Source organism: Xiphophorus hellerii, chromosome 18, assembly GCF_003331165.1.
Source record: "Xiphophorus hellerii strain 12219 chromosome 18, Xiphophorus_hellerii-4.1, whole genome shotgun sequence".
Classification (NCBI taxonomy): Eukaryota; Metazoa; Chordata; class Actinopteri; order Cyprinodontiformes; family Poeciliidae; genus Xiphophorus; species Xiphophorus hellerii.
In genome coordinates this window covers 31,801,151-31,828,357 of record NC_045689.1, presented here as the reverse complement: position 1 = coordinate 31,828,357, position 27,207 = coordinate 31,801,151, and the positions used below count along the sequence as shown (strand labels likewise).

Sequence of the window (27,207 nt, the reverse complement as noted above, 5' to 3'; positions counted from 1 at the left end):
CAGGTTAGGTTTATTGAACTAAACAATTGAGTTTCAAAAATATTAAATGTAAGTACATTTAACTCATATTTTCTGTGAGCAGTAAGGGGGGGAGTTATAGTGCCAGTTTATTATAAGTGTCCTACACTCATAATGTAATTACGAGTGTAATTAATTATTAAATTGAGTTTAAATTACTTAAAACGTGTTGATTCATCACTGAATCAGTTACTTAGATGGTAAATTTGTTTTAAAGAAGATCCAATTCAGCAAAGTTATTCAGCCTCATTGGTCTGATATAATTATAACATTCTAGTTGTCACAACTTCCAGGTACTCAATTCATTTGAGGAAACCGAATGCCTAAAACTATTTAAGTTACCTTAACCCAATACAAACAGACATATTATACTACAATAAAACGAAATAAGGACTTTACTCAAAAAAAAATTATGCAAACTTGCTTAAGAAATAGTTTTCAAAACTTAAAAATTTAGGTATTTGCAAGTTGTAAATAATTTAGTAACATTGACTTGTGCAATTTTAGTGAGCGTAACTTAAGCTAACTTCATAAATCAGTGAGAATATTGTAATTACTTCACACTGATTTGTGATAAAGGGGCCAGCAGTGACGCATCAAGCTTCATTTCCTGTCCTTTCCTCCTTCAGATCTACCTTCCAGTCTGTTGGCGGCGGTAATGCGCTTCAATTAGTTTACTATCCGCCAATAAAAGAAGAAGAAGGAGACGCAAGCTACCGCCCTCTTTCTAAGCAACGGTGTTCTTATAGAACCGATTATCTGGCATTTAATTACTGAAAATATCCTGACGAGAAACGAGCATTTAGTTCCTAAACCAACTGCGGAAGTAGACCAAAGCAGCTCTCCTTCAAAGTAAATTAAGAGAACTACTAACATGAATCACAGTTGCGTTTTTAATAATAGCTAACGCCAGTGTTATTAATAATGTCCTTTTTCACTGTAACTGAATAAGTTTGGTCTTTTCAGCCATATCCTTTAATATCCGTGACATACAAAAAAATATTTCATGAGAAACATAATGGGGGGGAAAAAATCTGAAGAAAATAGTACAGAATTGGAGTGGCTTCTGTTCTGCTTAAGATGCAGTATGATCATTTCAAAAATAATAAATGTATTCGAGCACCAAAATCCCGTAAACAGAAGGGTCAAGTATTTGCCTGGAAGCCATTAGTTTCAGCTAACTTGATCCAACGCCTCCCTTCAGTTGACCGAAGAAGACTTCCGGTGGCTTGTCATGGCGGTGGATCCATGGTGAAGCCAATAGAAAGGGGAAAATATTCGCCCGCTTTGTCCTTTCTAAGCCACCCAAGTCATATTTTCATGGGGAAATACGTCTGTCCACACCGACTTTAAACCTCGGACTTCCCAACAGAGCTGTGTGTGTCCCCACGGCCGGCCATGGCGGCTCACAAACCAGTGGAATGGGTCCAGGCCGTGATTACCCGATTTGATGAGCAGGTAAAATGGGCTAAATGAGGTGGGCTAATTCAGCGGCTTTGTTGTAGCAGCACAGAGGTTCAGTCTTTAAACAGATGTTACGTGCACATTGAGTTAGGAAGCGGTTTTCCAGCCGACTAAAGAAATCAACCCGTTTAAAACACTACAGATGAGCTCGGTGCTGCTAACGTCGTTTCTTCCCTGCTCTCATGTTTCTCGCAGTTCAGCCGTCTTGGGGGAAACAGCGGTCAGACTTAGAAAGATGTACAGTAAAACATCGTTACGGAAGTTTTAAAGATGAGTGAGCTGAGTGGAGCTACTTGGCTAATTTTATTTGATCCCGGATAGCAAGCTAACAGTAGCAGGCCAAATTCACCCGGTCGTAAACAAATGCCCTGCTAAAGTTCCTGCTGTGGAGTCCGAGCCAGTTTTGCTTCCTTCTCATATCTGAGCAGTTTAATGTTCAGGTATGTGGGGCAACGTGAAGCTTAATGCTTCCTGTTAGCAGGGGAAACAACAAAGTTCTTTGCCTCTTTTTAAAGAAACCGTTTTTTGACGTGTTCTTGGCATTGCTTCTGGAAAACACTTGGAAAAATGACAGTCGTAAAATCAGAGAGTGCTGACGTCGGTGTTCTAATCACTTATTAATGTCTTTGTTTTCAAAGCCTCTTAGAGTTTTTTTTAAGTGTTAATTGGAGTAAATTATGGCTTGTTACTCAGATTTACCAGCTCAACTCGGATTACGGCAGTTAAGAGTTATTGCTACCCTGAACTCCAACTAAAGCCTTTCTGATATTTTGGTTAATCTTGGTGACATTATTTGTGACCTGAACAGTTTTATTTTCTTAAAGCTTTTTTGTTGTGAAGTTGGCAAAATGTATGTCTTTTTTAGTATGTGTGTGTGTGTGTGTGTGTGTGTGGGGGGGGGGGGGGGGGGGGGGGGGGGGGGGGGTACTTAAGTGCTTGAGTTTGACTGTGGGTCTTACCTTATATTTTCTAATACACAGCTCTATCTTGTTGTCTCTGTGTACTAGGTATGGACCGATTTATTGGGCAGCCGATTTCCTTAATTTTGGAGATCGGTAGATACTTACATGTGAAGCCCATCTTATCCACCAATCTTATCTTCCACAGCAAAGGTTTAAAAATCAACCACTGTCCTCTTCTGCTCTCCTGTGAGAGAAATTGACTGATACACCGGCCCATCATGTCTGCACGTTTTCAGTTAATAGTCACCCCATTGTTGCCAACTCAGAGACTTTTAAGCTATATTTAGCGACATTTCAGACAATAAAAAAGTGATATCGGCCAAAATTGGAATCAGGAGGTCAGGCTTTTTAAAAATTGGTAATTGATGATCGACTAGAAAACTGCAATCGGTGCACCCCTCCTTTTTACTTTCCTAGTAGTTATTTAGCTGCTCCTGTTTGGTTTTTTCTGCTTCAGCTCTTCTACTTAATAACTCAGGACTTAAAGAAAGAAAGAACGTACTGTATCTTTAAGCTTGGAAAACTATTCCGGATGAAAATAGTTCTACTTGTGAGATTAATTAGAGATCATGTCACATTCTTACTTTAGTGGGAACATTTATTGCCTTTATGTTTAATTAATTACCTTTTGTTTATCATAGCTGAATTTGTGACCCTCTCTACTCCTTTTCCTGTTCTCATCCTTCTCTGCTGCATCTCTCTCCATAGCAACAAGTTTGTTCAAATGAAGTAGTTTAACCTTTGTCTTTGCTGAGCTGGCATCTAAACTATTTACACTTTTTGATTTGTTGCCTCTTTCCCCAACTTTATGTGGTGCATTTTGGAGAACATTTTTCTTTTTAGTGCCTCTATCTCTCGCCTGTTTGTTCTCACCAGAATCAGTTCCAAATTAACTGATTCTGCAGTAAATTAGCCAATTTTCAAAATGTCCTTTGTTGGTTTGGAGGACTGATGCTGCAGAAATTGACAATAAAAATATATATCAAGTGCTGCTAACGTCGTTTCTTCCCAGCTCTCATGTTTCTCGTAGTTCAGCCGTCTTTTACTAAGTGGCTTAGTGAAAGTAGTTAATGTGGCAAATATTGCATAAAAAACAATAAGAACTTGATGTTGACCAATAGGAGAGAATTTTACTGTTGAAAATTATACAGAAATATTTTGTCTCTGTAAAATCAAATACGTTTGTGAAGTTCTTTGTATAGCGTGCAATCTTTGCACATTTACTCTGGCCAGTCATTTACTTATTTCTATTTTTATTACTATTTTTTTGCAGGATCAGTCTTCCATCATTCGTCTTCACTTCATCTACATTTCTGTGAATTTGTACATGAAGGTTTAATTACTGGATTTAGTGTTTGGAGTCCTTTGATAAAGCACTATATAATTTCAGGCACTTTATCATTTCTTGTTCAATTGTAGTGATGTTAGATAAAGCTTCATGATGCATTGAGGCTTTCCATCAAATTGCTCCACTCATGATCTGCCCATCCATGGTGCTTCATTTGCTCTACCGCGCCATCATGTGGACAATATATGTGTAACATGCAACATGAGAATGAAGCATTAATGTGAATGATCGAATGGTGTTTGTGAGGCCAGCACATCAATTCTGAATATGATCTGAATATTGTCATAATCTGTTTATGTTGCAATGACTGGATCAAAAAGAAAACTGGAAACAAACATTTTTCTGCTTTAATTTTTTTTTTTCTTGCTCTGCTTGGCTTCGGACAGTTTCTCTGTTTTGAGATGATTTCGTCCGATATAGAGAGCAGATGAAGCGCTTCATCTGCATTCTGTGCTTGTGTACTCAGAAATGCACCCGCAGTTTTATAGAAATTAAAATTTTCTGTCCTCCCCAATATTTAGGATTCTGCAATTGCAGAGTGTTGCTGTATGTTTATATGCTGTCTTATTTTTGCATCTTAAATCGACTAAGCCGAGCGTGGGCATCTTGCTCCAATATTAGTATTCTTGCCTTCATGCAGGGCTCTATAATGCCTCAGCAAAGATTAGGTCTTTTTCATTTCTTTAAAGTTCATTTAAACACAACAGACACTTCACCCTTTAAAACGTCAGAAATTAGGAGAAAGAAATTAGACCACAGCTGTGTTGGGTTTTTGACATTATTATAAATGATTTTATTATTACTAAGTTCTGAGCATTTTATGAGGAGAGATCAAAATGTTGCCACACATGGGAAATTTTGGTCCATCGCAAAAAAGGCTCTCAAATAAATTGCAAACACACATGCAATAAAATCTTTATACCAAAAAATGTGATAAGGGAGAAAGGCAGCTTTTTTTGCTGTCCTTTATTTTGATTCACAGAACTGAGGAGCCAGTTCCTCGAGTCACATAGTATGGGCCCACTTGCAAGGCTTCAAACAGATTGTCTGCCTCATACTGTCATGCCTGCTCCATTAACACAGGCGTCTATGGAAAGCAATCCAGCTCAAATATGCATGATTTTTAACACGTAAACAAGTTAACAACACTTGATCGTTGTATACTTGCTGATGAACTGTGGGGTTAAACCATTTCTGGCCTCACCTGGAATCAGATTTCGGGGTTATGCAGACTAAAACACAACAGACTTCATGGATGAAAATGGGTTTATGCTTTTCTTAGAATTTTACAAAGCATTCCATCCTGTTACATTTGTCTTTAAAACCCATTTAGGATTTGGAGAAAAATTCTGTAATTTTATTATCATATATGCTACATACTGACTTAAACAGCTCTGTAACCCTAAGTCACGCAACAGGTAACATATTCAGCATTCAGCTTCAAAGTTGTGGAAGTTTGCCATAATTATTTATAATGCCTGCAGAGATGCTGTCCATTCCAATTAAAAACAGTGGAATGGCTGGAATTGATGTAATGGGCCAGCCAATAATAAGTCCGTTGTAGGATGATACGACCCTTTTCTTGAAATGTGAAGATCAAATCCTCTTAGCTCTTTAAACCATGAACTTGTTTTCTAAGGCCTCTGAACTTCAACTAAGCTTAGAGCATAGCTGAGCTGTTTTCCCTGAAGACCATCCACTTCCACTATTTAACGTAAAAGTAAAAGAAGATTTGAAATATTTGGTAGTAGTGATGACAAGAATAAATCGGTGTCTGATGTGGTGAATATCTGGAGCAATATTCATATGGTAAGAGTCTATTAAGTAGGATGAAGAGCCTCTCCAGATTTATCTACCCGACTTGTTCTCTTTCTGCATCGACGAAGATGATCATCCGCCGTCACTGGTGGCCATGGTTACTAGCGTGAGCATTCATGGCAGCCTCTGCTGTGGTGAACCAGCTGTAGCGCAAGAGAGAGAAAGTTGAAGACAGTGAGCAGCATGTTCACCTAGGTGATTGACAGCGCTCAGACGCTCCTCCTAGCTCTAATTGGTTGCTTCCAACGAAGCAGTAAATTTCTTCAGATGACAGCGGGTCTACAGGGAGAAGGATGAGCAGCTTTCACAGATCTGTCTCATACTGTCATGACATTGACATTGTGTTCTTGTTTTCCTCCAGCTTCCTATTAAGGTTGGACATCAGAACACACACAGCAAAGTCAGCACAGACCACAACAAAGAATGCTTGATCAACATCTCAAAGTACAAGTTCTCCCTTGTTATCAGCGGCCTCACCACTATACTCAAAAATGTCAACAACATGGTAAGTGTTGCAGTAATCATAGTAATTGTTTGTGGAAAAAGCCAGTATTGGCAACAACAGATTGTTTTTCACTACTGTCACAATTACTGTTCTTCTGTTTCCAACTGACAGCATAGTGAACTTGATTGTCCTTGGTAGTCACATGCAGACTGGACTTGTTTAAAATAACTCAATGAAGAATTTTAGTGTACACATTTTTAATTGGAACAAGAAATAAAAGTCTTAGTATAGTCTTGTCATATTTCTAACAAGCTCAATACAAAAGCTTAGCTTGGTCAAGAAAAAAAGTGTTCTAAGTTCTTGGGAAATGTAGGATGAGCATATCGTAAGTTACTAACTCAAAGCTGCCAGAGAGCATGGCTAGTAGCCCCCCCCCCCCACCACCACACACACACACATACAAATCATCTGCTTTATTTTAGGACATAGTGAAAGTTTTAATACCTATGCAAGGGATAAGCGTGTTGGATAACACCGGGTTACAAAAAAAATATTTTTTAGAAGTTGTCTATGTTTTTTCAACTGAATTAGGACTATTTTGCACCACTGAATCAAAAAATCACATCCATTTTTCTCAATCAGCTCAGGTTTTTATTCTAATCTGTTTTAGGGTCATGTTGATGAGCTGAATCCAAAAATCACATTGGTTTTGCTCAATCAAATCAACTTTCTGAACTATAGAGCAACATGAGCATCAAAATGCAGGACTTGTTCTCACATCTGGATCGGTTTCCTGAGAATCTGAGATCAATGAGTGATGAGCAGGAGGAGAGATTCCATCAGGACAGGAAAGAGACGGAGACGTGATGTTCAATTCACATTTACTTACCCTTATCAGTGTTTATTATTCAATTTATAAAAATCCAAGTTTGTAACATTTAATTAATGCACTCTAATAAAAAGCTATTTATTTTCTCCTAAAAACATTTTTGGATGAGAAATATTAACAGAAATGAACTGATAATGTCACAAAAATGTAATCAATTTAGTCAGAAGATCGAATTTCTCTAAATCAGATGAAAAACCCCAGACAACTTTTTGGCTGTTGACCAGTGTAATCGATGGATATATACATACATGAGTGTGTGTATATATATGTATGTAATGTGTGTGTGCAGTTTCATGTATTTATCTTTAACTGCTCCAACACATTACATTGATGGGTTTATTTTTCCAACAGCGGATATTTGGAGAAGCCTCCGAGAAGAATCTTTATCTTTCTCAGCTCATCATCCTTGACACACTGGAGAAGTGCCTGGCAGGGGTGAGTTATTTCTCAGATTTCTTTGACAAATTTCCTTCATGGTACTATATTTAAAATGTTTGTAGAACTATTATGCAAACAGAAAAATGGAAACCTCACTAGTAACCCAATTTGTAGAAATATAAATATATATAAGTTTTACATCTCCTGCCTCGTCTTGAACTTGAACTGAGAATGTGATTACGGTACTTTTTTTTCCTCTTTTTTTTTAGCAGTTGCTGACTCATAGCTAATCCACTATTTCAAACTGGACAATCAAATTAAGCTGCTCACATTCTTTCCTTCTCTCCCCTGTCTTTGCAGCAATCTAAAGACTGCTTGCGTCTGGATGAGACCATGTTGGTGAAGCAGTTGCTGCCAGAGATATGCCATTTCATCCACACGTATCGTGAGGCCCACCAGCACGCGGCAGAGCTGCGTGCCTCCGCCTCAGCCGTCCTGTTCTCTTTGAGCTGCAACAACTTCAATGCCGTTTTCAGCCGCATCTCCACCAGGCAAGGCATTTACCCAGTGCACTGTTGTTTTAAATGCTTCTAAAACCAGGAATAATGAAAAAGTAGATGTTAGATCAGTAAAGACATAGTAATCACCATGTTTATGGTAATAAAATGTTTTTATTATGCATAAAAATCATAGAATTGCTACTTGTAACGCTATCAAAATACTATATTAAAGTTGCAGTTGTAGCTTTATAAACAATGTTTTTGTTTTTTTTAACATATCTGTTAAAATTGTAACTATATGTCATGACAGTATAACATGAGACACTCGTGTATGTGCTGCTCAATGTGCTAAAAGCAGAGAAATAACTTTCCGTTATAGGAAAACTGTTTACATCCCGTCGTTGGCGGCCGTGCTTACTAGCCTGAGTCTTCATGCCAGACTCTCTGGCGTTCTAGTGGGAACTAGCTGCTGCGAAGCAGAGAGAAAGGGGGAGAGTATGACAAGCACTTGTACGAGGATGACTGACTGACCCTCCTCATTAGTTCTGTGTATTTCTGCAGATAGCAGTAGGAGCACAGGGAGAGGCAGAGGAGCTTCACTTTTTTTCTTTTTTTTTCGCAGATGATGCATCTCATTCTGTACTGCCACGACATAACGTCAGTTTGAACAGATGTGTAAAAACTAAAACACAGTTATTTTTCATAAAAGTTGCATATTGCAGCTTTAACAAATTCAAGTATAGTTGGAGTTATTCTGACTGCAGATAATATGTTTTGCATTTAGAAAATGCCCACAAGCTGCATTAAATTAGCGGTAAAATATATATATTGTGTAATTGTTTAGAAACTGAGGCAGGGGTCTGCAACCTGTGGCTCCAGACATTCCAAAATGACTTTTTAACATTTTAAGCCAGAATCATTAAGAATCAACTGATATTTTAAATGTAAATGTAATAACAAATGCTGTTTTTTCCTGAGTTTTCCAGGAATAAAATTTATTTGAGTACATGTGGATTTGAGATCTAAAACACTTATGATATTGTTTTATATCTTTATTTTTCCATTAAGTTGGGTAACTGCTTTTTTTCCCATAAATTTGAACATCTCCATCCTCTTTTCTGCAAAAGTTTTGTTTTTTTTAATGCTAAAACCAAAAACAGACAAAAAGTGAGGTTCTTTTAAATATAACATATTTCTCAAAGTAGATGTTCAAACAAACAAAAACCAAATCTACACACCGAAGCCCACTGAGACCAGAACAAACCAGAACCTCTACTAACTGCAGCACAGCGGCCGTCCACAAGACAAGCAGCTACATCTTTTAAGGCGGCCTGAAAGGCCAAGTGACACAGAGACCAGCTCCACACCCAGTTTGATCCTCTGCTCACTGGAAGCAGCTGTGTGTGTTTACCCTGCAGGATCTCAGCAGCAGCAAACCACAGGGAAGAAATATACATGCATTCACGACTGCATGTGATATAAATACGTATAAATATTTCTGAGAGGTTTTTTTTAGGGATATCCCCATCAGGTGTTTTGCCCTCGAGTCAGAGTCATTTGATTTTGACTATCTGCTGGAACCTTGGCAGATATTTAGAATCTTTTGAAGTTATTCAACTCGGTTGGTGTCCTGCTCCTGCCAATCTCTGTTGTTGAAGCCAGTGATCTTCCTCCTGCCCGCTCACATACAGTATCTCTGATGTTGTTTTTGCTGAAGAGAGTCCTACAGCTTCCTCCTACACACCTCATTACTCCTCTTAACTCCTCCTCAGCCCCAGTTTGAATTCCCTTTGAATTCTCTCAAACTCCTCGGTTGAACCGGGGATAGCTGCGTTGAGAACTGTCGCCTCTGCGTACGATGCTCCAGCTCTATGACTGAGCTACATGGTTCCCCAGGTGTGAGCACTTTTTAAAGGACATATTCATGCTTTGATTTTTTTTTTTTTTTTTTTGCCGGGGAAGAAATTGTGGTATCGAGTAACCGCTGAAGACATCTCTGGAGCTTCTGTACCGTTTCTCACCCTGTCGAGAAAGTGTCTTGCTCACAACCCCCAAAATAAATATTGAATATAGTTTAAAACTATTTATTAATGAACCATGTTCATTATTCAAATAAACAATATTAATTTGATCAGTTCTCAAAGACCATTTTACATCCAACCAGGTAAATGAAAGCTTTTCTGTCGCAGGCTGCAGGAGTTGACGGTGTGCTCAGAAGATAATGTGGATGTTCATGACATCGAGCTCATGCAGTACATCAATGTGGACTGTTGCAAATTGAAGAGGCTTCTGCAAGGTTGGAATTTGCTTATTTAACATCGTTAAAAACCTGCCTGACAACTTTAGAACTATTGAATACTTACACCTGAAGGGCGATGTCACTTTGAACGGGAATGAACATTCTGTAATCATTTATTTTGTGTTGGGTATTTTTATTGTGATGTTTTGTTTTTTTTTGTAGAAGTTATTTATCTCTTTTAAAGGATTTTTTTTTTAATTGTCAAAAGAAGCTAAATATTGTTGATCAAGATTGTAGTATGGTAAATCATCCAAGGAGCTGAATACTTTTTATATACTTTTTATACGAGATCTTGATCTCAATGTGGTTTTACCTGGTTAAATGAAGGAAATAAAAAAAATAAGAAAACATATGTATACATATCTGCTGTTTGTATGCCTGTATGTGTGTTTCAGTTTGAAGATCACCCCATGTATTCTCCAGACACATCAGGAGATTTAGTTGTGCATGATGTTTTTTTCTTCTTTTCATTAGAAACCGTGTTAAAGTTCCGGGCTCTCAAGAAAGCCGCACAGCTTGCTGTCATCAACAGTTTAGAGAAGGTGTTTTCCCACTATAATAAAGAATAAAACCATCATTTCGTTTACTTCATGGAACCAGAATAAGATTAAATGATCCTGGTTTTTCTCTGCAGGCATTTTGGAACTGGGTAGAAAATTATCCTGATGAATTTACGATGCTGTACCAACGCCCTCAGACAGATATGGCAGGTATGTATAGATTAAAGTTTTGTTAACTTTGAACCAGACTGTCATTCTTTTTTTTTTTTTTTTACCCCTCCAGGGGGTCTTTTGTGGGCTCTAGTGTCCCTTATGTGACAGTAGGCTGACAGGAAACAGGGAAGGAGAGGGGGGAAGACATGCGGCAAATATCTTCGGGTCCGGGAGTCGAACCCGCGACGGCCGAGTCGAGGACTCAAGGCCTCCAAATACGGGTCGCGCTAACCACTACGCCACCACGGCACGCCCTAACCAGACTGTCATTCTGAAGAAGACACAGGGGTTTGGCCTTCAGAGGAGGGTTAGTTAAGCCAAGAAAGCACTATGGCGTTTATAGTTAATGAGTATGTCGGAGTCATATTTATGAAATGAGCCATCATAGAGCGTTTATCTAAATGTCAGTGCAAGGGAACCTTCTCTGCAAGAGCACCTCCCAAATTGTCCAGTTTGCGAGATTGGAGGCGCACGCAATCTGCACCAAGGTACAAAAATGTGGAGCCACAGTCTGACCCAGAATGAAGACAACGAACCGCCAGAGACACGTCTTCAAATGAATGCATCACAGAGGTGGTTTTATTTAGAGGTGGTGGTACAAATTTATTGATGGAACTTGACTTAAAGTCATGTTTTGATTGTTGATTCTATGTTGCATTGTGTTTCTGTGTTTGATATGATGTAAAGCATTTTGAAATGCCTTGCTGCTGAAATGTGCTATACAAATAAAATTTGATTGATTTGATTGATTTACACCTCACCATCCACACCAACTACCTACAATATGGAGCGTAGTTTAACTATGGTGTCCATGTATGCCAGATATCTATTAAAATATTAATGTTGGCATGATATGAATAAAAAAAGCGAAGTTTGGGCATAATTATGGAGTTGATGATTTCAATAACGTCACCGAATGCATTTGGGTCATTTGTTTCCCAAGACAAAAATTGCGAAGCAAAGTAAAATAGTTATATTCAAAACATTATATCCTCAAGGAGGCAGCTAAAAGCTAGCACACAGGGCTATTACAAGCAGAAGGCTCAATGCTCCCATCAAACCAATGGCCAGGACGTCACTGTCATGATATTCATGTCTAAAATAAGCTTTGCTCTCATTTTAGCTTTATTTGGAGATTATTATTTTGCTGTGTACCTGCTTTCAGTAGAGAGAAGGAACTGATGCCTCAGTCAGACAAAGTCTTTCTTGATAACCACTGATGTGGGTACATTCCTGAGAAAAATCACATTTAACCAGAAACTTCAAAGAGGCTCTGATGTCTGGGAGCAATGTAAGGAATCTTGTGCGTTGTAGTATGAATTAGACTGTTTTCTGTTTAGGATCCAATTAGATTTTGTGTCATTAAATCCTGTGTTGCTCATAAAATGAATTGGATCTGCTTCTCCTGTGAAGTGCATTGAGGGGGAAATTGTTGTGAATTTGCACTAACGTACGTCATTTCGTCTCATTCACAGAAGCGGCAGAGAAGCTGTTTGACCTAGTAGACAGTTTTGCAGAGAGTGCCAAGAGGAAGGCAGCTGTATGGCCGCTCCTGATCATTCTACTGATACTTTGTCCAGAGATTACTCATACAATCTCTAAAGACACAGTGGAAGAGAGCAAGGCCAACAAGGTGGACTGAAGGAACTCTCCAAACAATCACATTTAAACAGGTCATTGGTGTCATCAGTCACTTCAGTTCTGTTTTGTGTCTGCAGAAACTCTTTTTGGATAATTTGCGGAAAGCTCTAGCCGGCCAGGGCGGGGGCAAACAGCTGATGGAGAGTGCTGCGATTGCCTGTGTCAAGCTTTGCAAAGCTTCTACTTACATCAACTGGGAGGATCATTCAACCATTTTCCTTCTGGTCCAGTCTATTGTCATGGATCTCAAGGTTTGACTTCTTTCTCTCTTCTTTTTTTTTCCCTTTATCGAAATAACGACAAAATGTCCATCTGTATAAAAGTCGGGGGTCATTTACATCAAATACCATTTAAGTTGGGATGTTTGGATCTGGGCTGTTAAGTTTTGAGTGAGGTTTTCTTGTTCCTCCAGACTCTGCTGTTTAACCCAGTCAAACCGTTCTGGAGGGGGACCAGCAGTCAGAACGCTGACGTGGAACTCATGGTGGATTGCTTTGTTTCATGTTTCCGCATCAATCCTCACAACAACCAGCACTTTAAGGTAGATTGACAGGATGTAGAACTCATTGTATAGACACACTGCTTGTGATAAATGTGCTGCCTTTGACTTCATTTTTCCTCTTTGCTCTTTAGGTCTGTTTGGCCTCCTCCTCCCCCTCAACCTTCCACTTTGTCTTAGTCAACTCATTGCACAGAATCATTACCAATGTAAGTGTATAGAACACATTTTCTGATTCCTTACTCACTTGTTTTTTTTTTTAATTTTTTGACGTTACTTTTGTTGTGTCGCCTACTTTCAGTCTCACCTAGACTGGTGGCCAAAGATCGACGCAGTGTACCATTACTCTGGAGAGCTTCGCTTTATGTTCTCAGACACCCTGAACAGGGTGGTGCAGAGCACTGGCACTCATGCTCCACTACGCATGACACCGGTGAGCTGATGACTGCAAGCCGTACAGCTGACATATTGCAATAGTTACTATAAGTATTTACTGGCAAGCCTTTATTGAAGGACCATTACGAGATAACACATTTGGAAATGCTACTTGTAGTTGCAGTAATTGTCACCACTGTGCCCTTTGTCTCACTATAGAGTCTGACATTCATTGGAAAGAAGACCACAAGCCTTAAGTTTAAAGAGAAAGCCACAGAGCAAGACACTCGAAGTTATAAGTGCCTTCTTCTCGCTCTGGTCAAGCTCATCCATGCAGACCCAAAGCTGATGTTGCACGTAAGTAAACCTAACCTGGTGGCTTGGATAAAAATAACTGCTATTAATGCAATTCTTTTGCTCAGACTGATTTTTTTTTTTTTTTTAATAGTCTTATGTTGATTTAAATGGAATTCAGCTAATTGTGAGGTTACAACAGCAACATTTATTTAAGTCAGAATTACTTTAGCTTGATTTCCACTTTGTTTATGTGATAGAATCCAGTGAAGCAAGCTTCAGAGATCCAAAGCAGTACAGCAGAACTCATCACTGGCTTGGTGCAACTGGTTCCTCTGAACACCACTACTCAGCTGTCACAAGAAGCCATGGAGGTCAGACTGTCATTTTCTCACTTACATGCCATACCTAAATCACTCCATCTCCTGCCCATTAACATTGTGGACTTGACTCTGATGTATACCCTTTAAATCATTTGTATCTATTCATATACGTGGTTACACTGCGGTCAATCGCTTAATTGATTTCTAAGATGCGAATGAAAAATGATCTGTTAATGGAATGTGATGGACTTCAGTGTAACATGTAACAGTTGATGAGTTAAAACTATGGAAGCTTTGTGGCATTCAACAAAAATGAGTCTATTAAAAATAAGTCACAATAGTTAGTCATTAGCGTACCAGTGCTTATATTATTATTAATATAGATTTGATCCAAAGGTGACTGCTCTCCTGACACATTGTACACTTATGTCTGTGAATCAGTTGAAATCAGTTAATCTTTCCATCTCTATAGAAGAGACCTGAACACAAGAGAACTCCAACAAAATTTTACATAAAGTAATGATTTTATTATAGTTACTCTTAAATGTTTTATGTCGTGGCAGTAATTCACTAATATATCGAGTTTTGTTTTTCCTTCCCTCTCTTCTCTTTGTTTAATTTTCAGGCTCTGTTAGTTCTGCACCAGCCAGAGACCATAGAGCTGTGGAATCCTGATGCCCCCATTGAAACATTTTGGGACATCAGGTACTAAACACTCCCCTGGCCTCTGGGAATAAAATAGAAAGAATATACTTTATTGATATTCTATCAATTAATTAATTCTATCAATTACAATTAATCACACATTTTGTAGTTCAGTGCAGTCTAATTTATTATTATTTTTTTTTTTTAGAAGAAAAGGTGTATATATTAGAATGGTTTTTAACATATGGATACGTTCATCATTATATTTACTATCTTACTGCCAGCAGACATGACCATACCTGCTACAGCCTTTTAATATACATCCTTTGTGGACCAATCCATCAATGTATATATTTTATGTTTGTTCTGCTTTCAGTTCGCAGGTGCTTTTCCTAATCTGCCGAAAATTAATTGGCCAACAAATGGTGAACAGAACAGAGGTTTTGAAATGGCTGAGAGAGATCCTTATCTGCAGGAACAAGTTTTTGCTCAAGAACAAGGTGCTGTCTGTTTTCTTATTGGTGGCACAATGCTTCTCTGAAAGCTGCATTTTTATTTATGCGTAACAATGTGTTTGTCCTGATTATCCCAGGAGTGTGCCACTATGGGGGGTGGCATTCCCATCTGTCGGCAGGCGCAGACTAAACTTGAGGTCTGTCTCTACCTGTTCCTGTGGAGCCCAGACACGGAGGCGGTGCTGGTGGCCATGTCATGTTTCCGTCATCTGTGTGAAGAGGCAGACATCCGCAGTGCAGCGGATGAGGTGCCCGTCCAGACTATTCTCCCCAACTATGCCACTTTCAGTGAACTGGCTTCTGTGAGCACCATGATAGGAACAGGTCTGTACTTTTGGTTTGCATTTCATTAAATTAGCCTCTGCCCTGGTAATTAGATTTTTTTACAAACTTGATTGGCTGATTCATAAAAAAAAACAAAACGAATTTGTTCTGAGTAATCAGTTGATCTAAATTTACCAATCATATAATTTAGACCAGATTAAATAAAAAATGTAATACATTTCTAGACAGCATAACCATGTTTGATCACACCTTATTTACATCCTTATCATTATTGTAAGAATATTGGTTATATGGGCACATGACCAATATGCCACTATCTTGCCATATTGATCAGTTTACTGAGTCATCTATTTGATATTAATGGTGTTGCTTTGCTGTCAGCAGTTCATTGTATTTGCATAGGCGTGTCACGATAACAAACTTTGCTGGACGATAAATTGTCCCAGAAGTTATTGCGATAAACAATAATATTGTTGTTTTGAGATCATTTTCAAGTAATGTGAATGTAATGGCATAATAATAACAATGTAAGACGATATTCTCAAAGATCAATAAACTTTACATTTTAATAAACATTTAACATGGACACTTTAAGACTCTTTAAATATACAAAATAAAAAAACAAAAGCAAAACATCAAATGAAATGAATTATAAAGTCTCTGGAAACAAAACTGTCCTTCAAAAAAGTGTAGTAGAGACCAAAGCAGCAAGCTGAAAACTTTATCATCCAGTTTTTGGTAGAAAGAGAGAAACAATAAATTATGCCAATGGAAATGATTAAGTTCATTTTAATTTATCATGCAATTAATTGACTTATTGCTTTTTGCGACAGGCCTATTTTTGCCTGCTTCTATAATCTTTTTTTTTGACCTGTTAAAACAACCAATATAAAATCAGGGAGTAAAGGACTCGAATTTAGCAGCATGATCACTAGGATGATTGACAGCGCTAAGAAAACAAAATTCATATCACACCAAACTAATGTGATCTATTTCTGGTGTTTTACACCCTGAGCGCAAAACTGCAGCCCTGACAGAATGCTGACCACATGCTGCACCGCTTCACTCTTCTTCATCGCTGCCCGTTCTTCAGAGACGAGCTGCTACAGCACTGCGGCGGCCATTTTGATCCTAATATTAACGAATTTATGTGCCCCTATCACTGCTCGTGATCGAACTCATGATTATGCTCCTCCATACTGAGCAGCTCTCTCATAGCTGACGGACCACTGCTTAACCATATGAGAAATATTGTTTGGAGTTTTCAGTGGCATAAATCACGAGCCAATCAATGAATGGGGTCAGCTGTCAGTCACACAGCTTCCGCACTGTACTTGACTTGGTGTAGCTAGTAGGTACGACAATCTGAGCACAGCCGGGCAGAGCCACGCTGGATCTGCTAATGAAAAAATGAATCTGGCCGGGTTGGACTGGAACTGTACCTGTTGGAGGCGATCTAGTGGAAAAGCACTGGTTGCAATCAGGGCACACTTAGTGGAGAGCCATCAAGCAGTTTGGAGGTTCCTGCCCTAAGAAGCAACTCTGGCTGAAGAGGAAGGAAACAGTTTGGGCTGGTCATGGAGTCTCCAGTATAACACTCACTTAGGTCTAATTAGCCTGTCATGGGTCAGCCTGGTGCAGGGGTGTACTGTAATCAAACACAGAGTCACACCAAATGTAGAAAGTTTTGAAATGAGTTAAATTGGCAAATTTTTCAGATCCCATAAACCTGGGATTTAAACTTACATCCACTGTAAATGTATCATAGCCCTGTGACATTCAGAAGATAAACCAATTTTTTGCAGATTTCCACAGTTGTTCCTTAGCAACATGTTTTTTCCCCCCACAGGCCGCTCCACCTTACAAAAAAGAGTGATGGCCTTGTTGAGAAGAATAGAGCACCCTACACCAGGAAACATTGAGGTATTAGTGTTCCACTCTCACATGCTTCCATTGAATGTTTGCTTTTTAGTAATAGCTTTCAGTTTGGTTTAAAGTTAGTTGCAGTTTTAAGGTTTTATGAACTGTATTTATCAGGCTTTTAAAACCCTCTGTATATGCTTTTTTAAAATAAAGAACAAGGGCAGCTGGAAGAGGCCCTAACTATCTCTTTTCAACATTTTACTTCATTGAAGAGCTGATACACTTTACTGTATAAATATTAAGTTTTAGGTACCTGTTACCTGTCAGTTGTTTTGGATTTGTTACTCACTTTGTTTTCTCGTGCTGCTTCATGTAGGCTTGGGAGGACACCTATGCTAAATGGGACCAGAGCACAAAACAGATACTCAACTTTCCTAAAAATAAGGCTGATGATGGACAGGTAAGCAGGTTGTTAGTCAATCTATACCTGATTATTTTGTCAAAGCAATTGCACTTTACTACCTAAATACAAACTTTATGAAAATCTATAATTGAAAATGTAAATCTTCACAGTTGTCAGCGATACAGATGTTAATGTTTTGTCTCTGAGGAGAGAAGACATGTGGTCACCTCTTCAGCCGAGACAGAATTAAAATCCAATCCATCTTAGAGTAACAGTATACCAAATCAAATTTTTCAAATAAACATAGCCAGCACAAACATTTGCCATTACTGATTGGGGGTCACGGCAGGTGGCCAGAGCAGTTGCACAAAAAAGAAACAAATGAACTGATATAGGACTAATTTCTATGTTAATGAACAGTAAAGAGTTAATAACAGGAGAGGGACAATGTTGAATTTTTGGCAGCAGCATGTCAGCCAATGCTCTCCTCCAAAGAAGGCACCACATCCAAACAGCATGCCAGACCAGAGGCCTCATGCATTAAAGAGTCCACAGTTTTCACAATAAAAATTGGCGCAGGGACAAACTTTGAACAGTGCAGCACACAATTTTTTTTGATGTACAAAATTGTGTGCACCCATGTAGCTGCACATCTTTCCTTCATACATCCCAATTTGCGAGGAATCGAGCACAGCTGCAGGTGCTGCCCTGTCTCCACCCACAAATGCATTATGTAAATTAGCACAGATACCCAGAAGGCTGTCAAATAACCATGGCAACAGATCCTGGTTTTAGTAGAGTAGTTTTAATAATAATTATAATAATAGTACATTTTATTTAAAACCTGTTGGAAAAAACTAACCTGTGAATATTTCTTTATTACTCACTGACACAAAACTACTGTTAGATCTTGACAGGTTCCTCAGTGTGAATCACAGATTTCATGCTACATGTCATAAAATTCAATTTTCACTTCTGTGTTCAGAACATTTGGAGCAAAACTTATTCAAGAACCTGCTTAACATCTTCACACTGATGTATTTCTTTTATAATATTTTTTCCTTAACATACACAAGTCAGTGAATGCAACTACACAAACCTGCTGAAGTTGAATCACAAATCCAGCTTTATAAGCCACATTGGTGGAAAAGGCCCATTTGTCACGCTGAAAGTGGAGCAAAAGAATGTGTGTTGTGTGGGTAGTACCTGTCCCCATACAGCAGGGGGCGAATTCAGCATTAGAAACCAGAAATACCCCATGCCTCATGTTCAGGACCATGTGGCCCAGTGTGGCCGTTCAGAACGTCTGGCCTCACTTAGGACATGCAGTCATCAAATTACCAAAACATTCCAACAAAAGATGCATAAATTAAAACTGTATGTAACTTTTTTTTTTTTTTACTGTTCTTGCACCTGAGCGACGGTGAGGCCTCTTGGAACCTCATAAATATTTTAATACGAAGTTGGCTTCAGACTGAAGCTTCCAACTCAGGGAAATGGTTTTGTTGAAGAGTGATTCCATTTACATATTCACTGCATTTAACAAAATTAATCTGCTGAACTTTAAAACAAACAAAAAAAAAGCATACTAAAATAGACCTAATACAGAAATATGCTATCACACTGCCATTGGTTAGAGCTTTCTTTAGCTGAAAGAACAATAAATGTTGCCAGATTATCAGAAATGGTAAAATTGAGTTTCTGTCACTGTCCATAAAATATTTATGAATGTAACTGTGTGAACAGTCTGTTACAGTTGAGCTCTGTGTTTTCTGTCTCACCTGTCTGTGGTTAGAAACTAAATGGAGTGGAGTCATTACTTCAAAGCAGACTTTATTTAGTACTGAAGATTTGAATAGATCATCACAGAATTTCTCGGTGTCCCCACAGCAGGAGTGGATAAATATGACAGGCTTCCTCTGTGCACTGGGAGGTGTATGTCTTCAGCAGCGCAACACTCCAGGACTCGCCACTTACAGCCCACCTATGGGCCCACTGAGTGACCGCAAACCCTCCATGATCTCAGTGGGGCCCGGTGACATGACCAACTCGGCTCCCTCTTCCTGCCCTTCATCTACCTCCATCGAGACGCCCGTCAGCCGCTTCCTGGACCGACTGCTGTCTCTGTTGGTGTGTGGCCATGACAGGGTGGGCCTTCATGTCCGCACCAATGTCAAAGACCTACTGGGACTGGAACTGAGTCCTGCACTCTATCCCATGCTCTTCAACAAACTGAAAAACAGCATCGGAAAGTTCTCTGACGCTCAGGGACAGGTATGTTTAGCTATTGTATTATCTAGTATTAGGAATTCTACATATTAACCATAAAATAGGTAGCGAAGCATCTGTAAGCACAATAAAACTGGGAAGAAGGCAGTCTCTGTTCGTAGTTATTACAAACAGAGACCTTTGTAGTTATTATTTAAATTGTTCGATTAGATTGTCCTCTGTGGTTTAGGTCTAAAACATTCAAGATTGAATCGGTTCCAACCTGACTCTGAACTCTGTTACCTTGTGTGTCATTTGTAAACTAGTTTTTATAATTAGTCTGAGTTAAGGTTGAAGGATTCACCAACTAGTGAAAAGAGCACGAAGTTGATTTACTTAGTTTTTTGATTGATGTGATGATGTATAATCAATCCCTCTAAAATTGTTTTCAGGTACCCATTACTGATGCGAACACCCAGTTTGTGGAGCAGACTATAGCCATCATGAAAAATCTGTTGGATAACCACACAGAGGGCAGCTCTGAACACCTGGGACAGGCCAGCATTGAAACCATGATGCTCAACTTGGTCAGGTAGGGCCCAAGAACAAACTGATTTTTTTATTTTTCTTTCATTTTGAATGAGCTGACATCTGGAGTTAGTTGTATGCAGCAAACATTTTTTTATAACAACATGATCCTTGTTAATGATCCTTATTAATTCCAGAAATACCCCAAATGACATGAACCAGCAATTTCCAAAAGTAATTGGTTTCTCTTCCTTACTTGTTGTACCAAAGAGGTTCAGTTCTCTGGCAGGAACTTTATTCCACTGATGGAATTCCTCTTGCTTAAAATATGCTAAAGCAGGCCATTAAAGAAAAGGTGGACTAGAGTGGTCAAAGTTGTTACTAGACATGTACAGACAGATTTCAAGCTTTGGTACATTTAACTTAACTGGATCTCTAGTAGCAGAGTGTTTCTCCTATGGAAATCCAACTTCTTGGAAGGAGTTGAAGCCATCTACATAGTTTACCTTTAATAAGGGAGAATTGGTCTTTAGCTGATGATTGTAAGCCAAGAAGCGTATCAAATTAGTTAGTGGTGCAGTGTCTGTGCAGTGACTGATGTAAGAGAGGTCAGTGTCCATTTGCTCTTGTAAGTCTAGATGTACAAAAAGGAAACTCTTAGTGCTCTGGAAACAATCCTGTTGCTGATTAGACAATGTAAGCAATCATTCTCCTTTGGTTGTTATGCTTGATGAATTGGGATCCTTAGCCAAGAGGAACACAAGTCTGTGAGCTGAGTTGGGGAAACATATGGCTTGGCATAGAGGAAAGTGCCTTTGTATGGTAATGGTTATATCCCCCCATCACCTTGGTCCCACAACTTTGCTGGTAGGGTAAGAGCGATCTGTAAGCAGATGGAAACTTTGCTTTCTTTGGTGCACTGAGTGAAGAAGATCGACATATTATTTTTGCAAAGAATTTGGTGGTGTTCTTTGAGTTCTTTTCTATACTGATATTCAATGGCTTTCTACCATTGCTCAAACTTAAAAAGAGCCATATGTTCGTAAGTTAAGTTCTGAGTGTGATTTGGAGCGTGATAAAAATCAGTACTTATAGTATTAGCATGTCAGAGTCAAATAATATGCTGTAATTTAGAAATAACAGTTTCATTAAGCAGCAATGAAACCGCATTATGTTTTATGACACAAAAACATAATGTTTTTATGTCGTCTGGTTTTAAAACAAACACTTTTTATACTAGCATACACAGGACAGTGTTGATTTGTATCATCCATGTCTCAGCGTGTTCCGGCTGTTACACATTTTAAAAAATATGGAAAGGAAATATTGAGAAACCCCCCCCAATTTTAGGTCTTCTGATCTGTTTTACGTCTTTCAGGTATGTGCGTGGCCTGACCAATGTGGTACATGCAATTCAGGTCAAAACCAAGCTCTGCCAGCTGGTTGAGGTGATGATGGAGAGACGGGATGACCTGTCCTTCTGCCAGGAGATGAAGTTCAGGTCAGTGTTTTAGGCTGACTAGACTTGAGATTTCTGCAAAAATAAACTCATTATTATTTTTATAAGTGTTGAACATTTCTTGCCTCTCCCTCTTTAAAGGAACAAGATGGTGGAATACTTGACAGACTGGGTGATGGGAACCTCTAACCAGGCTGCTGATGATGACATCAAGTGTCTGACAAGGTGCAGCTCCTTGGACTCTTTTATGGTTTTCTATTTTTAGTTTTCAATGCTAGTTTTTCCTTTAGGGCACTTTGTGATTTCTGACCTGTGAAAGGTGCTATCTAAAGTTTGTTTACTTACAAAATAAATCCAGACACTGAGCACACCTCCCTCTCAACATTTTCCTTGCATGTAATCTGCAGAGACTTGGACCAGGCTAGTATGGAGGCAGTTGTCTCCCTTTTGGCAGGTTTGCCCCTACAGCCAGAGGAGGGTGATGGTGTCGAACTGATGGAGGCAAAGTCTCAGCTCTTCCTCAAGTAAGGCAAAATCCAGAAAGAACACTACTAGTGACAATATTTTTCATATAGTTATGGGAAGATGTCTTAATAATTTTAGGCTTTTATAAGCACTGAACAGTTAGTTTTCCAAATAAAAGATGAAAAGAAAATATCTGAAACACTTAAAGGTGCAGTACGTAACTTCTACATAAATGTGTTTGTCACATATTTCAAGTGTCACTATGTCTACAATACACATATAATGTATCACCCTCCCCCATTATGTCGTCCGGTGAAATTAAATCTAACTTATGGTGAAGAAAATCTAAAATATGATGATGGTGTGTTCAGTTGGGGGTGAATTGTTAGACCTTGTGCTCTGTGGCTGTGTGCAGGTATTTCACCCTGTTCATGAACCTGTTGAATGACTGCAGCGAGGTTGAAGATGAGGGTCAGACAGTGGGGGGGCGGAAACGAGGAATGTCCCGGCGCCTGGCGTCCCTTCGCCATTGTACCATCTTGGCCATGTCCAACCTGCTCAATGCTAATGTGGACAGTGGCCTCATGCATTCCATTGGTCAGTATTCTGCTATGGGTTTTGCCAGAATGTTGAGACTTTATTTGACTTTTCTGTTTGTTTTTTAAATTTTTGTTAAGATCTGCCAAGTGGAAGCAGTGTGTATCATGTTTGATCTTTTTTTTTTTCAGGCTTAGGCTATCACAAGGATCTGCAGACTCGAGCCACTTTCATGGAGGTGCTGACCAAGATTTTGCAACAGGGAACAGAATTCGACACGTTGGCAGAGACAGTCCTAGCTGACCGCTTTGAGAGGCTGGTGGAGCTCGTTACCATGATGGGAGACCAAGGAGAGCTGCCCATTGCTATGGCATTGGCTAATGTTGTTCCTGGCTCTCAGTGGGTATGTAGTCCAGCTTTTTTGTATGATCAGTTAAAATTTTTGCATAGATACTGGTATTCTGCAGACTGTACCAGCTTTTCAGAAGAAGAATCTTGCATTTGGATACGTTTGTGTTTTTGACTTTTGGCTTGGTGCCAAGGTATTATTACCAATGTGTTCCAAGCAACACAGTTATGTAGTTCTGTAGCGAGGCTGTTATAATTGTTGAACTTCTGAATGTTTCTTGGTGTTTTTATTTACAGTAAATCTGAATAATTCTCCATCAAAGCACACTTCAGCATTATTTAAACCAGTATTAAATATCCACTAAGTCACCTTTGCACAAGAACAACGTGTGTTTATGCTACATTCATTAACATCACCACATTGCATAAAATAATGTTTCCGTGCTGCGTTGGTGGGATTTTGTGAAATAAATGTGACCAGGTCTAAATGCAAATGTTTTTTTAAAATCCCAGCACAATGTCAGTTGTGATGTTTACTTACCCTTGTGAATTCTTTCTGTTGTTTGCTGGATCAGAACTAATAATATCAGTTATTTTGGTTGATGGTTATTGTTTATTAAGAGTATTAGTTTCTGGAACGGTCAGCCTTTGCACAAAGTGTGTTTGTGGTCACGACCCGTCTCATCTCTGATTTCCAGGATGAGTTAGCTCGAGTTCTGGTGACCCTTTTCGACTCCCGCCACTTACTCTACCAGCTGTTGTGGAACATGTTCTCTAAAGAGGTGGAACTGGCCGACTCCATGCAGACGCTCTTCAGAGGGAACAGCCTCGCCAGCAAAATAATGACCTTCTGTTTCAAGGTGAAAACAAACAACACAGTTAGAGCAAAGTAGAGGTTCTAAAAATGCTTTGGTCACAAGAATCAGGATTAGCACCGCATGCTCAAATTTCACTCTTACATGACTCATAAATTTGAGAAAGAGTCACTGTAAATATTCCAAGGCAAGCTTTGATATTTCTGACTGAACTGTACAACATACTTATATCACTGATATGTGGTAAAAGATCAGAACATTGTCATTCTATGATTAAGAGAACTAAGTTGATTAGTTTATTATTGACTAATTGTTTTACTCTGGGTTTATGGAGAGTCTTTAGACGTGTGCTTCATCCGAGGACACAGGCAAATATTGAGTTTAGTGCCAGACATATACAGTTGAAACCAGAAGTTTGCACACATTATAAAAATACACACATGCATTTCTTTCACACATTTTTCCTGTGTTAGGTCAGTTAGAATTGCCAACATTTGTTCTATTTTTAAATGCCAGAATGTTGAGGGAGAGATTTTTTTCAAGGCAATTTTGTTGTTGCTTTCTTTAAAGTCAAAAACTTACATACACTTCATTATTATGACTAGGGTCAGACGTTTTGTATCTCCTTCCAGAAGCTTCTCTCAATAGTTGGCAGGAATTTTGGCCTGTTCCAACTGACAGAACGGGTGTAACAGAGCCGGCTGCTTTTTGAGCTTTGTCCTTAAATCTTTGATAGGATCGCTGAGGCGGTCCACTGGCTGTCCAATGGCTGTCCACCGGCTGTCTACTGTGTTTTTGTTTTCATAGATGCTAAGTTCACAGGAAATGTAAAAATATTACTGGGTAATTATATGTAACATGAAGACATTGTCAGTGAAATGCTATTTAAGCCCACAAATATAGTCTTTACATTGTAACTGGTTCCAGGTCATTACTCACATTGAACATATTGTTGACCTAATTTAGACGAAACAAGACAGGTTAACCTTTTGTTGTTATAACAGGTATATGGAGCAGCATACTTGCAGAAGTTATTGGAGCCCTTGTTAAGGGGAGTTATTTCAACCCCTGAACACATCAGCTTTGAAGTGGACCCTACTAGGCAAGTCATTTTATTTCTGCACCTCTCACAGTTCACCAGTGTATCACTAAAACACAGTTTGGGTCAAAACTTTCTTCAAACAAGTCAAGTTAAATTTTTCAGAAGGCAGCTGTTGGCCACTTTAATATGATCTTTCATTTATGTTGATATACCAACTATGATCTTGCTACCAATAACCAGCTAATAGAGCTAGGTGGAATCTAAGTTTTTATATCATTACATGTTATTTAAATTCTACTTACTGACCCATCTTAATGTTGCACATGGGCATTTGTTTTGAACAAGATTTCCTAACCAGCCAAAAGCTGTTACCTTTCACTGCTTCAAAACAATTCACAGGAAGAAACTACAAAAGCTTCAATTTCCACCCTGAGGAGTTTTTTTTTTCTTAATATGGTGTAGCGAAGGTTCTACGTTCTAAACTTGGGGCTGGTGGAATGTTTACACTCGCCACTGTGTGTCGATCAGGACAAACTGAGGAGGGGATTTCCTGTTTGTGAAGCTCTCTTTATTTGGTTGTTACAGCAGTAGTACAGGCTTGGAGTTGGAGATGTGTGGATGTGGAGGTGAGGTGATGTGGTAGTAAGTCAAGAACGCACATCGACCTCAACCGAAACGGTAAGCAGCAGCTGCGTGTCTCCACTCCCAGAGCTATAATGCTTCTGCAGCTGCTGAATGTGCAATAACGAACTCGCCACCGGGTGGCGCACCTCCCTCTCCCAGTCCAAAGTAATAAACACCCGAGCCTTTGTAACATATGGAAATGTTAGTTTTGAAGGAGATCATTGTTTTGGTCTTTGTGTAAGTTTGGTTGTTAATTTCAGCAGACTTGCTCTCGAGTTCTAAAATCACAAATGGTTGTATTTTTAGAGCAAGACAACAATAAGCTAATGGGATAAGAACAAGAGATTTGTATTAGAGCCAGTTCAGTTTAAATGCACTGTGTCCCGTTACCAGTATGGCCTCCTTCCATCTAACGATTCTGAGGAAGTGGAAAATCCCTGTTGGTTGCAGCGATACAGCTTGGTACAACTTCGTCACAGCCTGGCGTTCAGGTGTACAAGCATAGACCCTCACATTCCCCACAGTCCCACTGCCTGGTGGTGAATCAGGAGTCAATGTGAGACCAACTGCAGTGTTTAAGAAGTGGGAGAGGCTAATTGCTGCTCTTGCTGCTCACTCAGGACAAACAGGCTGCAGCTGAGCTGCAGAGCGTGGTCGCCACAAAAGTCTCCAACAACACAGAAAAAGAGTCGCTAGATTTATCACTGGTTGCTGGTTTTAAAACAGTCACTAAAGGAGCCTGAAAACTCCATAAATATAGCAACAAAGTGGCTATGTTGACAACAATCCCTTTATCCCCACACTCAGTCGTGTCTCTTGGCTCCGCCCACTTTGCTGGAATTTTTACAAATTTGCCAGGAGCGGGGTTTGCTTTTACAGAAGGATTAATTACACTTTAATAAGCAGCAAAATTAGTGACAATTTTCAAACTAAAAGGCACCATGAGTCACACAGGTACTTGATGGTTGTTGTCTCATCAGATTGGAACATGGTGAAAATCTAGAGGAGAACCAGAGGAACCTGCTTCAGATCACTGAGCGCTTCTTCCAGGCCATAATTGGCTCATCCAGCGACTTCCCCCCTCAACTTCGCAGTGTCTGCCATTGCCTCTACCAGGTATTCCCTTCATTTTTGCCTCTTGTCTTCTCATTGTCCCATTACTGATCATTCAGTCTCATCCTATGTCTGCTTATGCACACTTAGGGCTGATCTTCTAAAGGGTTACATATATAAAAACAGGTACAAAATGGATGTCATGCACAAACCTGATCTACAAACAACACGCACACAGAATCGCGTAGCAAATCTGGAGCAATACATTTATCACGTCTGCCTTCATGAATATCCAAGACATATTCTGATCATCAGAAATTGCAAAATATTGGAAGGAGGAATATAGACAAATATGACTTTCCACCTCAATGGGATTTACTAAACTTTAAACAGATTGCAAGATGTTGTTGTGTCTAAAAGGTAATAATAAATTATTATGGGCTTACCTTGG

At 39.2% G+C, this 27,207-nt stretch overlaps 1 protein-coding gene across 4 annotated transcripts in view; it reads left to right on the top strand.

The window, feature by feature from the left end:
* Positions 1-1,197: 1,197 nt before the first annotated feature.
* The window catches only part of nf1a (neurofibromin 1a), an 83,965-nt gene continuing 57,955 nt past the window's right edge, over positions 1,198-27,207 (top strand). For 2 of the 4 annotated variants that reach the window (XM_032546001.1, XM_032545999.1), the window contains exons 1-29: positions 1,207-1,476; positions 5,972-6,115; positions 7,296-7,379; positions 7,683-7,873; positions 10,012-10,118; positions 10,596-10,663; positions 10,756-10,831; positions 12,310-12,467; positions 12,553-12,726; positions 12,888-13,016; positions 13,109-13,183; positions 13,276-13,407; positions 13,569-13,706; positions 13,904-14,017; positions 14,592-14,671; positions 14,988-15,111; positions 15,204-15,450; positions 17,261-17,334; positions 17,651-17,734; positions 19,568-19,951; positions 20,338-20,477; positions 21,792-21,914; positions 22,014-22,097; positions 22,280-22,396; positions 22,753-22,934; positions 23,066-23,277; positions 23,921-24,082; positions 25,042-25,139; positions 26,684-26,819. In XM_032546001.1, the coding sequence (XP_032401892.1) occupies positions 1,417-1,476; positions 5,972-6,115; positions 7,296-7,379; positions 7,683-7,873; positions 10,012-10,118; positions 10,596-10,663; positions 10,756-10,831; positions 12,310-12,467; positions 12,553-12,726; positions 12,888-13,016; positions 13,109-13,183; positions 13,276-13,407; positions 13,569-13,706; positions 13,904-14,017; positions 14,592-14,671; positions 14,988-15,111; positions 15,204-15,450; positions 17,261-17,334; positions 17,651-17,734; positions 19,568-19,951; positions 20,338-20,477; positions 21,792-21,914; positions 22,014-22,097; positions 22,280-22,396; positions 22,753-22,934; positions 23,066-23,277; positions 23,921-24,082; positions 25,042-25,139; positions 26,684-26,819 (3,897 nt within the window). In that variant the 5' untranslated portion in view covers positions 1,207-1,416. Of the gene's footprint in view, positions 1,477-5,971; positions 6,116-7,295; positions 7,380-7,682; positions 7,874-10,011; positions 10,119-10,595; positions 10,664-10,755; positions 10,832-12,309; positions 12,468-12,552; positions 12,727-12,887; positions 13,017-13,108; positions 13,184-13,275; positions 13,408-13,568; positions 13,707-13,903; positions 14,018-14,591; positions 14,672-14,987; positions 15,112-15,203; positions 15,451-17,260; positions 17,335-17,650; positions 17,735-19,567; positions 19,952-20,337; positions 20,478-21,791; positions 21,915-22,013; positions 22,098-22,279; positions 22,397-22,752; positions 22,935-23,065; positions 23,278-23,920; positions 24,083-25,041; positions 25,140-26,683; positions 26,820-27,207 lie in introns of all 4 variants that reach the window. The other 2 variants (XM_032546002.1, XM_032546000.1) reach the window with 2 other exon arrangements.